Source organism: Rhinatrema bivittatum, chromosome 11 (assembly GCF_901001135.1).
Source record: "Rhinatrema bivittatum chromosome 11, aRhiBiv1.1, whole genome shotgun sequence".
Taxonomy (NCBI): Eukaryota; Metazoa; Chordata; class Amphibia; order Gymnophiona; family Rhinatrematidae; genus Rhinatrema; species Rhinatrema bivittatum.
In genome coordinates, this window is record NC_042625.1 from 86,104,757 (window position 1) to 86,119,647 (window position 14,891).

At 43.4% G+C, this 14,891-nt stretch overlaps 2 protein-coding genes and 1 long non-coding RNA gene across 6 annotated transcripts in view; 1 reads left to right on the forward strand and 2 right to left on the reverse strand.

The window, feature by feature from the left end:
• Positions 1-1,291, reverse strand: part of LOC115073318 (discoidin, CUB and LCCL domain-containing protein 1-like) — a 64,076-nt gene extending 62,785 nt beyond the window's left edge. For all 3 annotated transcript variants that reach the window (XM_029571639.1, XM_029571638.1, XM_029571637.1), the window contains exon 1: positions 1,172-1,291. In XM_029571639.1, the coding sequence (XP_029427499.1) occupies positions 1,172-1,271 (100 nt within the window). In that variant the 5' untranslated portion in view covers positions 1,272-1,291. The remainder of the gene's footprint in view (positions 1-1,171) is intronic.
• A 7,814-nt stretch (positions 1,292-9,105) lies between these two features.
• LOC115073320 lies at positions 9,106-13,154 on the reverse strand. The gene is made up of 3 exons (XR_003851980.1): positions 12,823-13,154; positions 10,916-11,204; positions 9,106-10,064 (listed from the first exon to the last, which is right to left on the reverse strand). It is a non-coding gene; the product is annotated as an uncharacterized LOC115073320 (long non-coding RNA).
• GMEB1 (glucocorticoid modulatory element binding protein 1) overlaps positions 12,674-14,891 on the forward strand; it is a 35,181-nt gene continuing 32,963 nt past the window's right edge. For both annotated transcript variants that reach the window (XM_029571640.1, XM_029571642.1), the window contains exon 1: positions 12,674-12,823. The gene's annotated coding sequence lies outside the window, so the exon portion shown is untranslated. The remainder of the gene's footprint in view (positions 12,824-14,891) is intronic.

Consider the following 14,891-nt stretch of genomic DNA (forward strand, 5'->3'; position numbering starts at 1 on the left):
TCTTGCCCCATCTCCCATGTCATCACCAAGGCCCGTGCAATAGTATTTAGCACCCTAGGTGACCTTTCGGTCATGCAGCCCAACTCCAGCATGGTGCTCCCTCCTATGGGCAGCTGTGGCTCCAGCTCAATGCCCCCTTCTTTGACAGTATTAGATCTTGTACAGCACCCTCTATGCCTCATACTGGCAGGATTGTGCCACCCCCAAAATGTTGACGCTCTAGGCAATTGCTTAGTTTTCCTAATAGAAGCAGGGGTTCTAATCATCACCCTTCCCATTATCTTTAACAGATCGGACTTCAATATCCTCTTCCCTCTACTTCTGCCCTGCCCCGCTTCACTAGTAACATTGTAGAAAGAGATTGACATCGTAGAACAAATAATAGAGCCCCCCCCTGTGGGTCAGGGTGACCTACTCCTATCAGAATTGTTCAATAGGCAGAGCCCGTATTTAGCAACAATCGCTGCCGCCCTGTTTACCCAAACTTATTTTCCTAATCACTTTTCTGCTTTCGGTGCACAAAACCACTTAAAGCAACTAAAGAATCATTAGAATTAAAAAATGCACGTATGCATAAATACATACTGTATATCTGTACTTGAAGGCTCTGTTTTCAAAAGCTATTGTACGGGACATTTTGGGGTTTGTCAAGTTGATGAGGTGGAAGGAGCGGATGGTGTCTGACATGAGGAACACTGAACTAAACGATTTTGTCTGTGCAAGAGGGAAGGAAAAACTAGGAAATTAAAAAAAAAAAGTCAAATTCCAAGGATGACAAAATATAACATTCTAAACAAACAGTTTTTTGTAACTGTGGGAAAGTTTTCCAAATTTAAAAGCAAACGTGACTTCCAACCTGCGACACTATTTCTGTCAATACCGGTCTATTTTTTCTAATTTTCCTCTATTTAAAAGAAAAGCCAATATTCCCTAATTTGGCCATAACTGCTTTTTTTTGTTTTGAATCCTAACTGTAGAAAGCTGCCAGCGAGCACCCTGCGCATTCCCCGCACTGCACAGCTGGCAGCGCCGCTGCCGGAGCTCCTACAGATGTTCCGCAGCGCCTTCTCGCTAGTTGACAGCGGGCGCTAACCGCGCTCGCAGCTGGTTGCCTCGACCGCAGAGGCAGAAGAGCTTCCCCTCCCCTCTCCCGGGACGGAGCCGCACTCACCCTTCTGTCCGCTCGCCGGACCCAGCAGGACCAGCAAAGCCCGGAGCAGGAGCAGGGCAGGGCACGAGCGCGCAGCCGCTCTCCCCTTTGCCCTTCTCATCCTCTCTCTCTCTCTCTGTGCCTCCGCTGCCGGCCGCGGCGCCCTCCTGCTATAATATTCCACCCGCGGCCCGCCCCCAGCACGCGCCCGTTCGCTGCAGCCGGGGCTCTTCCCTGCGCATTGGTCCTCCCGCGCTGCCCATCAAAACAGCAGGACTGTATACGGCAGCACTAACCTCCAGTCCCAGGCCGTGATTGACCCAGGCTTCCCCCCCCCCCCGCTTCTCTGGCCGCGAGGGGAAAACTTGGGTAAATTAAAAGTGCACTGGCTCTGACGTTTGTGGCAGGGATCCTCCTCTGCTGAGCTCATTGTCACCATTTCAGTCCTCACAGTGCGGCTCCGGCTAGTACTTGTGTTCGCTTTCTGTTTGATCCGAAGTAAAACTAAAACTTTAACTTTCATCTGTTCATTAATCTCCACTTATTTTCATTAGGATTCAATTGTTATGAACCACTTAATAAACGTTTAGGAAACAACAAAAACAATAAACAAATGGGCTGAGAAAGAATGTAAAAGTGTAAATTCTAAAGACAGCTATAGAACAGGGTATGTAATGTGTTCTGTAAAACAAATAATCATAACAATATTCTATGGCATTTGAGCTAGTGTGTAGATTTCATCATTTATATGTTCCTGCTTACATAACTATTAATTGCCTTCTGCTGCACAAGCATAGACACTTCAGACTTGCCTGAGACAATAGTGAAGTTTCTTTTTGTATTCTTGCTTTGCTACCACGCTCAGGTGTGCATATTAATGTAAACTTCTTTCTCTCCACTTTTTAATTCTCATTTTGGGGATCAAATCAAGGAGTTGCCTTCCCTCTATTGTCACTTGGCCTTTGCCAGTGTTGTTGCAGGGTTGGATTTATGACTATGGTGCCCCTAGCCAGAGCATAAGAGCTTTCACACCAGAAATCTGAGAACAGCAGGGGGAATCTCAATTTTTGGCCACTTTCAGAATTTGGCACCTTAGGCATCGTACCTAAGTTGCCTGTGCCTATGGTCCTGGGTGCAGCAGTGTTGTAAATGCTTTTTTTAGGAGGGACTAAGGTAAACCTGCCTGAAAGTGATATAAGGAAGAGAAAATAACTGACATAAATATGTTTTTGCCATAAATTTGCAAACATTACTGCAGTACTGTGCTCCTATCTGTTTCCATACTGAGTATCAAAGACCTGCTACTGGAACATGGGCTCCTGCTCTACACTCTGCCGAAGCTGGAAAACTGCCCAGGAAGGAGCCAACAGCTCCTAGTATGCGCCAAGAGAATAATATTTATTGAAGATACCATCTCCTCCCAATGTTTTGGTGCTAAACACCCACAGAGAGCTTTTCTCATTAGCCAAGAGCATTTATAAGGCATTCAAATACTGCTTTCCAAACACAAACTGGGTAGTCTAATTTAGCTCATAATTACAGGTAAATAGTTACTTTATTACTCCATACAAGAAAAATCATATAGAGAAAAAAATGAAATCACTGCTTGCAGAGGTGTCACTGACAGACAAGTACCGTACAGGATTGAGGACACCAAAAATAATGAGAAACATTCAAAGCATTAAGCTGAAACATGCTGCACTAACAGAAAGAAACCTTAAATTCGTTTATTCCTGTAATAGATTGAAAATAAAAGCAGAAGCACAAAAACTGCAGAGATATGAAGAGAACAAATGATAACATCTAAATAAAACAGAACCTGAACAATGCTATAGGGAACTGGAAAAGAACATAAGTGCAGTTAAAACACCACCAAACCAGGTTAAGAAAAGCCCACCCTAATGGCCTACTCAACTTCTGGTTCAAACATTTAACATCTCTTCATCAAAAATCAATTGATCAGCTGGCCAGAACTAACACCATAATGGCTAATAAAGAAAGATATTAATCGAGTCTCCAAAGGGAGATTGAAGTATCGTCTCCAAAAACTATTAACCAATAACTTGCCTACCTACAATTCACATGTTATTCACTGTGGTAGATGCACAGAGAAAATATGATCACATAGACTATAACAACATCATGGCGACAAAACTAATGGGCAACAAGAGATGAGCATATGGAACCAAAGACCAGTTGATGTTGAATAAAGCCAGCATGGCCACCACTGGCCTGATTAAAAAGAACTTTCAAGTGCACCTCAATATGTTGCTTGTACATATTACATGCTTTGAATGCCAGAAGGAAGCTCTCTTTGGCACAAGAACAGCTCTAGCAGTAAATTTGACTGAGATCACTCCCTACATACCCTGACTCAGGAATGAGGTTCATTCTTGAAAAGTATGTGCAAAACAAATCCATTTGGAGCTACCACCCCATGTGATGAGCGCCATCTCATTCACTCCACGTTGGATAAGGTTTAAATAGGCGCTAATCCCCATATTGCATTAGGGGGTGGATTAGCGCCTATTTAACCCGTGACCGACAGCATATTAAACAGTACGCTCATGTGAGCGCACTGTATTGCATCGGCCCCCTAGTTAGCTTACAGGGTTGTCATTTACAGCGTCTCAAACGTCCTGAACTGAGCATAAAAGATTTTGCTTAATCATCTAATGCCCAATGATCATTTTGAAAAATTCCAAGATCCAGACAGCAGCAGCAGCCAGTTATTCAAATCTTAAATTTTATCCTATTATTAAATATTTTACAGCACTTTCTTCTGTAGCTTTTATATGATCTTGCTTGATTCTTCCATTACTGCCTCTCTTTTTGGAAGTTTCTTTGCTCTACTTCTACGAAAATTGGTGATGCTTTCTTATACCTGCATATACATGCCATACTGGTAGGTTCACACCCTCTTTCACCTTCATAAACAAGCGATAGTTGAAAAATCATCTCTCTCTCCACTATTTTTTTTTCTGTTTTTTTTAACTTGATACTGCAAAAGCCTGAAAAGAGGTCTGGAAAATATGGCTCTTGCATCTCTACATCTCAGAGATTTTTGTTATGTATTATCAGTTCTTAAATTATTTATTTATGGGTTTTATATACCGACATTCATCAGGGATATCATATCGGTTTACAGTAAACGAAAAACTACGCTTAAGATGCGCTTGACAAGTATCATAAAACAGGTACATGCAAAGCCATTAACATTAGCTTCTCAACTTTGTTTTCAGTGATGCTGCCAAAAATGTACATGCCTGTTTGGTAAAGCTTAAAGAGTTCTCAGCTCAGGGCTTCAGGGGACAGCAACAATATATTCAACAGATGTATTGGCCTGGATAAGAAGCAGTATCTTACAAGCGGTCAAGCTTCCACGGCTGGCAGCTGGGATATATCCTTAGCAGTGAAGACCAGGATAACTGAGCAGAATGGATGGGCCAATTGGTTTTCTTTAGTTGCCACCACCTACTGTGTTACCATGTTACCCTGGGAGTCCAATTCTGAATGCCCTATCAAATACTCATCACGTGAGCCTTAGCAATCACTTAAACTTCCTGTGCTAAAATTCAAAAAGTGTTAAGCTTGTTGAGGGACTGAATTACTAAGTCATTCTATAAATCGGCCACTATACCACATGTAAATGGACAATTTTAACCCAGCTTACTTTACAGCGAATGGGGCCTATTTACTCAAGTGTATTAACAATGCGCATTATCATGCATTAATGCATAGTAGTGCCTTTAGTAAATCAGCCCCCAAATTAACAGTGGCACCTATTCATGATAATGCTCAATTTTTCCACAATGTGGAAGTGAGCCCTTACCACAGTAAGGGTAAGGAACCAACACAATGTTTTTCTAAAACAGTCTGAAATTTAGGAAATATGCATTTCCCCAGGAACTAAGAAAACAATCTACCGTCTCTTTCTCCTTCCTCTTTTCAGAGCCAGGTAAAAAGCACCCAATTGGTGGTCCAGAGCTTGATATAAACAAAGATGTCTCAAAAGGCAAAAAATGTTAAGAAGAGAGATCCTAGTTAATTCAACAACTGGTGTAGAAATATGTGCGTTAGCATCAGTAACAAGAAAATCAGATAACTGTTATTGACTAAACAGCACAAATAATCATAATTTCCCTCCTAGACACCAGAGATGTAGACACTGTTAGTGCCAGTTAACTCCTGTTAAGAAGGTTGCACCTCAGCCCCTCAGAGATCCCCGTGGGAAGACTGGAAGGTGTGCTCTCTGTGCTTATGAAAGCATGCCTTGTTGTGTTATCGTGCAGTGTACTTCTTTGTGATTGACATTTAAAAAAAAAAAGATGTGCGAGTGTTGCAAAAATGTATTGCACTGTGTGTGCTAGCAAAGCAAACACATAGGAACTGCATTGCTACAGTGTTCATAATATGTGCTGTAAGCATCCCTAATAAAAATGCGGGAACATGTTAAAAATAAAGGGGGAATGAAGGATTAAAATCAAAGGATTCTCTTATCTGAAAAGGGAGGAAATTGCCAGGACTTACAGACAGAAACCATTTGTGGGAACCGTGATTCTTGGGCCAGGCCTTATACAGCTTTCAATCTGTCAGCATTCTCAGCGGCAGACTGTGCACGTTTCGGAATCCCAAACAAGAAGCCCCCATAACAGAACGCTTCTCTAATTAATGACTTGCTAGAGGATTTAAATCCCATGATTTTTTTGCATCTCTGAAACCTGGCTGAATGACAAAGATAACGTGCTCTTAAACCAAATTTCTCATCCTAACTATGATACATTTGATTTTGCTAGACCTAAACAAAAAGGTGGGGACTTATTAATAATAGTAAAAAAAGAACTTAAGCTAGTACCTTACAAAGTAGAGATTAACCCTCCCTATGAGGTGGTAATTCTAAAATCTCAACTAAACATAGGACTGGTCTGTTTTCCTCCAGATATACTACAAAAAGATTGCTCACCACTGATAAAAACACCTTAATCAATACTTCTCACTCTATACTGCCCTGGTCTAATCACCAATTAATAAGGACGGAAATAACCTTCCTCAACCCAGCTCATAAGAATAGTTAATAATCATTCTTTTACCTTCAGGAAAGACAGACACGGAAGTACTTAACATAGAAGTGACGGCAGAAAAGAACCTAATGACCCAGTCTGCTCAGCAAGCTTCCATAGTTATCAGTTTCCCATACTTATCAGTTACTCAGACTGCCAAGGTCAGAGCTCTTGTTGGTTTCTGTTTGAGTTAAATGTCCTTTCACCCCCTGCCGTTGAAGCAGAGAACAATCAGGTCGATCCAGTAAAGTGTGCTCCGTCGGAGCGCACTGTCACCCTGCTCTGGACGCGTGTTTTCCCTTACCCCTTATTCAGTAAGGGGAGGAAAACACGCGGCCCACCCGCGGCACCTAATAGCGCCCTCAACATGCAAATGCATGTTGATGGCCCTATTAGGTATTCCCGAGCGATCCAGTAAGTAAAATGTGCAGCCAAGCCGCACATTTTACTCTAAGAAATTAGCACCGCCCAAAGGTCGGCGCTAATTTCTTCCGGCGCCAGGGAAGTGCACAGAAAAGCAGTAAAAACTGCTTTTCTGTGCACCCTCCGACTTAATATCATAGCGATATTAAGTCGGAGGTCCCCAAAAGTAAAAAAAAGTAAAAAAAAAAATAAAAAAATTTTGAATTCGGCCCGCGGCTGTCGGGCCGAAAACCGGACGCTCAATTTTGCCGGCGTCCGGTTTCCGAGCCCGTGGCTGTCAGCGGGCTCGAGAACCGACGCCGGCAAAATTGAGCGTCGGCTGTCAAACCCGCTGACAGCCGCCGCTCCAGGCCAAAAGGAGGCGCTAGGGACGCGCTAGTGTCCCTAGCGCCTCCTTTTCCTCGTTTGCACCGCGTCGCCTAATTTAAATACTGGATCGCGCGCACCGGCGAGGGGCCGGTGCGCGCGTCGGGAGAGCGGGCGTTAGTCCGCTCTCCCACGGACTTTACTGGATCGGGCTGAATGTTGGAGTTGCATCAGAAGTGTAGTATTAGGCTTTTTGGTTAAGGGCAGTAACCGCCATATCAAGCAAGTTACCCCCATGCTTATTTATTTTCCCAGACTGTAGTTCAATGTCCTTGTTGGTTGTTGTCTGAATCCAATTCCTCTTTTCACCCTGCCATTGAAACAACAAGCAATGATGGCATCACATCAACAGTATGAAGGCTTATTTGTTAAGGATAGTATCTGCCACATCAGCAGGTTACCCCCATGCCTCTTACTACATTCCCATTCCCCTTGCCTTTAGGGATCAGTGTTTATCCCATGCCCTTTTGAAATCTTTCACAGTTTTTGTCTTCATCACCTCCTCTGGAAGGGCATTCCAGGCATCCACCACCCTCTTGCAGAATCAATAGAAAATAAGTTCCCTGAACTAAATCAAGCCAATCCCTCCTCTGCATTTGATTCCAGCTCTTACTGGCTGAGTACGGAGACTGTCTCTGGCTGTAGGGGAAGAGAGCTTTGGCTGTCACTGCAGCACTCAGCTTCCTGCACCCGCTGCCTTTCAGCTGCTTAAGCAGCAAAGCCCACGCCGAGAACCAGCTACCGGACCAAGGCACACTTCTGAGGGATCTCGGAAATCGCCTCAGGAATTCTCAACTAGGGGAGGGACCTTTAGGCATCACTGCAGGAGAGCGGGGCTCAATTTTTTCTCCAATTTAAATGTAGAATTTCTCCTTCCAAAAAGTACAGCAATCCCCATAGGGAGAGATACATCCATCTGCTGGAGATGGAGAAATACTGAAGAGCTGTGGTCACAGCAGGGGAGCATAACCCATTGGTCCTGAGTCCATCTGGCTACACGCTAGGAAAAACAGATATACTTTTGGTTACTCTTTATTTCCATACACTCCTGTGGACTAAAGTGGTACATTATCCAGGTTGTACTACCTTTAATTGGACCAAAATAAGAAATTCCCTAGCCAGTGGAACACTTAATTCGCTGACTGGCTGATGAGAAAAATCTGGGGGATAACTGTCTGTATCCAGAGAGAATCCAGCAAGATGTGTAATAGCAGTACAGAGAGGGCCATATTCAGGGTACTTATTCACTCTCCACAAGCTGGACACAGGGAAACATCAACATGGAAAACACAATGCTGCTTGTCAATACCTGCCAGGAAATGAATGTGATAATGACTGAAGACAGATGATTATTCCCCATGAGTCCCTCTGTGTGTTGTAATACCCAATGATTTCCTTAAGCACATAATACTTTGGTTTTATTAAGTTTTATTCTAACGTTTTCATTGTATTTATGCTCTATATTTTTATTTTGTGCTACAAACTTATTTTTGATGCATTGTCCATGCTGTTTCTTTTGTTGTTCGCCACTCTGCAGCCCGCTGGGGAGGGACGGTATATAAGTTTGAAAAATAAATAAAAGAAATGTCCAAAGATAATATAAATAAGTCTTTAACATCATCTTAGTGTCATCTTTGCATGACTTTCATTTTAATCCAACCAAAGGCCTCATATTTTGTAAAGGAATAAAATAACTACTGTTTTGCCCAAACATGGATCATCAGCAATGTTAACTATGACAAACAACTAAGTATGCCTGCTTAACCAGGGATGGCTCCAAGGCCTGAAATTTTTCTCCATTTTTTATTAGTAGTAACCTATTCATTACATGGAGTGATACAGCAAAGAGCACAAGGTACTGACAATCATCATTTCCATAATAACCAGATTCCCCTTTGACATTGTCACAAGGCTACCAACACTAGTTTACTACAAGTAGAAACTCTTGGAAAAACACTTAAGTAATTTTTTTTTTTTTATTTCACCCTATGCTGACTTCTAATTCACCCCAGGAAGGAATTTCCCAATCTACTCTCTCCGACCAGAGGCACAGAGAGCAGATCCTCTTGCCCATGCTGACCACAGGAGTCTGAGTACACTTCATGGCAACCATTTTTACAGTGGTCACTATAACAGTTGCTGCAAAGATCTTTTTGTTGTGTCCTTTTTTTTTTTTTTTAGACCAGATGTCATATTTGAAAAATACTTTTTCAGTGAAACTACCTATGGCTTTTACCCTTTCAAAAGGCACCTCAAAGGCGCGCAGAGCTATTGTTGGTGCTCTAACAGAGCAACCACACAAAGATGGTGAGTTTGTATTAGTAATATAGAAAAAGGGATATCCCATATTTTGTATAATATGAAAATTAAATAATTCATAATTATAAACCGTCACACTCTCAGTTACACTGAAAATGAACACATTCCAGGCCATTTGAGAGTAATTGTAAGTGGCTTTCATGTTTCGAATCTCCTCACCATGTCTCAAAAAAAAATAAAGAAACAAGGGCGTGCATATTCATGGAGAAATTGTTTAATTATTTGTCCCATTAGCATGTCTGCCACAGGTCCAAGCAAATCAGAGTACATGGTGACAGCTCCTACAGCATGCAGATGGAGAGAACATGACTATTTTAGTTTGGTTTAGTTTATTGTTGTTTATATACCGATGACTCAGACTAACCATCACACCGGTTTACAAGTTAGGGTACAAGAAATACAATAGTTCATAAAAGAGTAACAGCTAAAAATTACACAGTATAAAATCATAAATAGCTGTTAAGAACATAATATAAGCTTCTACTTAGAACTGTAAAATTAACTATAAAATGTATACAATCATTTAAAACTAATGTAAAATATTTAAAATATTGGTAGCCTTTGCAATATGAAAAAAAATATTGTAAAAAGTATTGTGCTGTTTAATTATTGCATCATGCTTTTATCTGAATTTTCATTCTCCATAAATGCACACTTAAATAGCCATGTCTTTAAGTTTGATTTAAATTGTTTCTTATCTGTAGTCAATCTCAGGTATGTTGGAAGGGAGTTCCAAAGCTTTGTTCCTGCAACAGACAAAGCACGTTCTCTTACATTGCTTAACCTGGCCGATCTAACAGTAGGGACTGACAAGAGACCTTTGTCAGCCTAAATGTCATTTATTTATTTAAAAGTGTTTGCTACCGCTTTTACAATTGAAAATTAATCAAAACAGTTCACAATATTAAAACATACATAATTTGTGTAAAACAATAAAAGGCATAAAACATAAGACTAAAAACAGTAATGACACAAACACAATGCTACTACAAAATTAATACAAAAGGTGCCAATAGGTGAGAAGGTCAGGATGGAAGCAACAGCAATAATTAAGAACCAGTACTAGCAAGAGAATTGAAAGTTTTCTGAACTAAATGTGTTTTTAGTGATTTCTTAAATTGTTGTTTAGATGGTATAAGACAAAGAAAATCTGGCAGTGAATTCCACAGGATAGGGCCTGCTACAGAAAAGTCTCTATTGCGTGTTATATGTAATCTGGCAAGACTGACAGATGGTATAGCCAAGAGATTTTTTGAGAAGGATCTTAGCTGTCTCGCTGGTTTGTATATTCGAAGTAACAGTGCCAAGATGAGGAAGTATTGTGGATAATGGACAAAACCTTGTATTGGACTGAATTGGACTGGGGGGGGGGGGGGGAACTGGGAATGTGCCGATCACGTCACCGCGTGTATTTTTCTAAAATTCTTCCCTACACACGCAACTGGTCACCCACCCCCACATGCGCACGTGGATATTAAAATCCGGCGCGCATGTGCATGCAGAAATAAATAAAAATATCCCAAAACATCAGAAGATTAAAATGAGGAAAAACAGTAGCGTCCTTATCCATTCTAAAGTTCTTCCACTCCTTTCTTACCTTTTGCACTGTCATCCTTAGCCAACAAATCCTCACCAGTGGGGTGGGACAATTAAGATGTGGCCTCTAGCACCAGTAGATGTGTTGGAAAACATCTCCAATCCAAAAATATCAAAAAGGGATTCCAACCTTCCCAAGACCTTAAACCGTAATCCAGTTATCCAAAGTTGAGACTCTGGATTTTTTCTTCTCCAAAGTCCCTGAAAATCCTCTCCACCCTTGCTTGAGGACACTTGGGCAAAAAGGTATTGAATTTCAATCTTCAGGGAGGCAACCTTTCCCTTCGGATCTGAAAAATACAAACCATAAGAACATAAAAAAATTGCCATGCTGGGTCAGACCAAGGGTCCATCAAGAGGCCATCAGAGGCCAAACCAGGCCATAAGAACCTGGCAAGTACCCAAACACTAACCATCTTCAATAGCAAAAATCTTCTCCTTCCACCCCCTGCATAAGATACAGGGGGGATCTGTAGCTCCCCTATATCTTTGCTCAAGATCAGGGAGTGATCTCTCACTATTCTCCTTCTATGTTGGGATCCTGGGAAAGATCTTCTTTTCAATACATTAACCCTCTCAGATGCTCCAAAACCTGGGTGGAATCTTTAGCTGCTTTCCAGTAGCTCCTTCAGCTGCACCCAACCCTCTGACTCACTGGCATGCTCCTAGGGCCTATAAACCCCTCAGAAGACTCTTTCCCAATAAAGTGGGGTTTAAGCAATGGGAGGAATACTAAAACTAACACTCCTACCATTGCCCCAGCTTAGGAAAATATAGTTTGTGGAAAAAATTAGTGATGGGCTGAGACCCCCATCACAGTAGTAACCGCTGCTCTGTGCAATTATACACATGCTTTCTGTAAAGTAGTAACTGCTGCTCTATGCAGGTTACCCCCATGCCGTCTGTTAAGGATAGTAACTGCCTCCCCATGCAAGTTACCCCCATGCCTTCTGTTAAGGGCAAGGGGTAACCTTAAGGCCCATGAGTATCTTCCGGCTGCCAGTAAATTCACTGGTGGTTGGCAACCCTGGCTATCTCTCTTCTAACTCCCTCCAGTGGAGATAAAGTTGCCAACGCTGTCCTTCAATGCAGGGTGGAGAAGTGGGGAAGGAAAGGGGTGTCTGAGGATGGCGCTACAGACAGACAAGACAGCGATAGTCAGGGTCAGGAGACCAGGGAGAGTCTAGTGGAGCTTACACTCTCACTTCCCTCTCCTCCACAAAAACATTTTTAAGACAGTTAGTAAGAGTTGGGCTGCCTGTAAAAATAAATAAATAAAAGAAACCTAAAATAGTTAGTAAAAATGTTTCTCACAAACCAGCGACCATGCTGGGGAGCTGATTTGGGGACATAGGCTAGAAAATCACAAAAAAAAAAATAGAGCAAGAATTCTACGTTACCACAATCCTCATCCAATGCGGTTTTCGCTGTTATCATAAAAGGTGAGTGAATATGACAGGTACTCTTACTACAAAATAATTCTCTATATATTTTTAAGATAACTGAATTATGAATGTATATGAAAGATGTTCAAATGTACAGTAGCTAAGATCACAAGTTTTAAACTTGTGCTAAATCGGCCCCTTTATGCAGGTCAGCATGAAAAGCGTTTCTTTTTTTTTTACTCATGTTGGCATCCCATAGTCTAAAATCCTTATCGTTCCAGGAAAAACCAACGGGACAAAGGCAGATCCGAGCCCGGCCCCAGAAACCTGCTCCGTCCCCACAGGTACCGGGGTGCACTTAAAGAACAAGTGGGGTGGGGAGCCGCAGCTTTAAGGCGTGTGCACAGGCAGCCGGAAGCGCAGGAGCTGGGAGGACGTCACTGCGCCTGCTCTGTAATCCCCAACCTCCCCCTTTCCCCCTCCCATCCCCCACCTTGGAAGCCCGGACTCGCCCGCTGCTTACGGTAAGGAGTGTGAGGGAGGACGGGACACCAGCACAAGTACGAGTATTGGGCAGCCAGACATCCCGGGAATCGTCTTTCTCCCTCTCTTCCCCCATGAGCACCCGCGCCTCGGTCAGTCAGTGAAGCAGCGGTGACTAGGCCCTCGCCTGCAGCCTCCTCCCTGTCCGGCCGCGGCCAGCGCTCCGTGCCGTACGTGCCGCCGTACCCGGGGGAGCGGACGTCGCGGCGTCTGTGTGAAAGAGGGAGGAGGAGGAGGGGGGGGCCTTGCCCGCCCGCAGGCTGCACGTGAGCATAGAGAGAGAGAAGCGTGCGCGCACCACAGGAATGCTTTGACTTGGGGAGGCAGGGAGAAGGTTGGCGCGGGACGTGGTGAGGAGGGGGGGGGGCAGGCTAGGAGCGCGCGCGCCTGTTTGTATAATAGCGCGAGGCAATGAACGAGTTTCTGCTCGCGCACTGGTTTCCCCCCTCTTCCTTCTTCCCCCATCTCTTCTCCAGTGGGACAGAACGAGGGGCTCGTGCCCATCCTCAGCTTGAGCCAGAGCTAGAACGCTGGTGGGCGAGGGAGGGTGACAGGCGCCAAAATCATGCTCGCGCTCCTTTCAGTCAGTGCGCTTCGCTTCCCGCCCTCTGCCACCTGCCTTCCTTGCTCCTTCAGCAGTGCTGCTGTTTGTGTCGGCGCCAAAAACTCAAATTTTCAATTTTAGAACACACAAAAAAAAAATCCTCACTGTGTTTGATCAAAGCCTCCATAAAGTCGCAGGATACGAGGCCATGCCCTATTGTGGGTTGGTAACTGATTAAAAAGAGAGGAAAGGGAAAGTAGGATTAAGTGGCCAGTTTTTACAAGTGGACATTGGTGGAGTGGCCCAGGGTTCTCTTCTGGGACATTTTACCTAAATGAGATGGAAAAGGCAGTAGTGAGGTGGTGGAATCTGTCCATGACTGAAAATTATTCAAAGCTATTAAAACATGATTACATTCAGGCCGATACAGTACAGTGCACTCTGGCGGAGCGCACTATTAACCCGCATTTGGATGCATGTTTTCGACGCACTAGCTTTACCCCTTATTCAGTAAGGGGTAATAACGCGTCAAAAACATGCGTCCAACAACCCCCCCCCCCCCCCGCCCTGAAACTAATAGCGTCCGCAACATGCAAATGCATGTTGATGGCCCTGTTAGTTATTCCCGCGCGATTCAGAAATTAACGCCTGCCCAAAGGTAGGCGTTAATTTCTGCTGGCATCGGGAAAGTGTACAGAAAAGCAGTAAAAACTGCTTTTCTGTACACCCTCCGACTTAATATCATGGCGATATTAAGTCTGAGGTCCCAAAAGTAAAAAATAATTAAAAAAAAAAAAAAAAAAGTAAAATCAGCCCGCAGGTTGGAAACCGGACGCTCAATTTTGCCGGCATCCGGTTTCCAAACCCGTGGCTGTCAGTGGGTTTTAGAACAGACGCTGGCAAAATTGAGCGTCTCGGCTGTCAATCTCGCTGACAGCCGCCGCTCCTCTCAAAAAAGAGGCGCTAGGGACGCGCTAGTGTCCCTAGCACCTCTTTTTACCGTGGGCCCTCATTTGCATGCGAGCCGATACTAAATCGCGCACACAGAAGTGTGGCCTGTGCGCGCGCCGGGAGAGCAGGTGCTCTGCAACTTTTACTGTATTGTCCCGATTGTGAGGAACTATAGGTGAAGTGGGCATCAATGTGGCAGATGAAATGTAACGTGGAAAGTGATGCACATGGGACTATTTTTCTCTAACCATAGATACTCAGAGCTGGGGTCTGTATTAGGAGTCACCACCCAGGAAAAGGGTGGTGTCATTTGTGGGCAGTATGGTGAAATATTAAGTGTGCTGCGGCAGCGATCAACAAACGCAAATAGAATGTTAGAAATGATACGAAAAGGGATGAAGACTACAACGGAATATCATATTACTGAACTGCGTGCAATTCTGGTCAATCTATCTTAAGACAGAAAAAGGAGAAGGACAGCAAAAATAATAAAGGGGATGGAACTGCTTACTTATGAAGTAAGGCTACACACATAAGAGTTCTGCTTGGAAAAA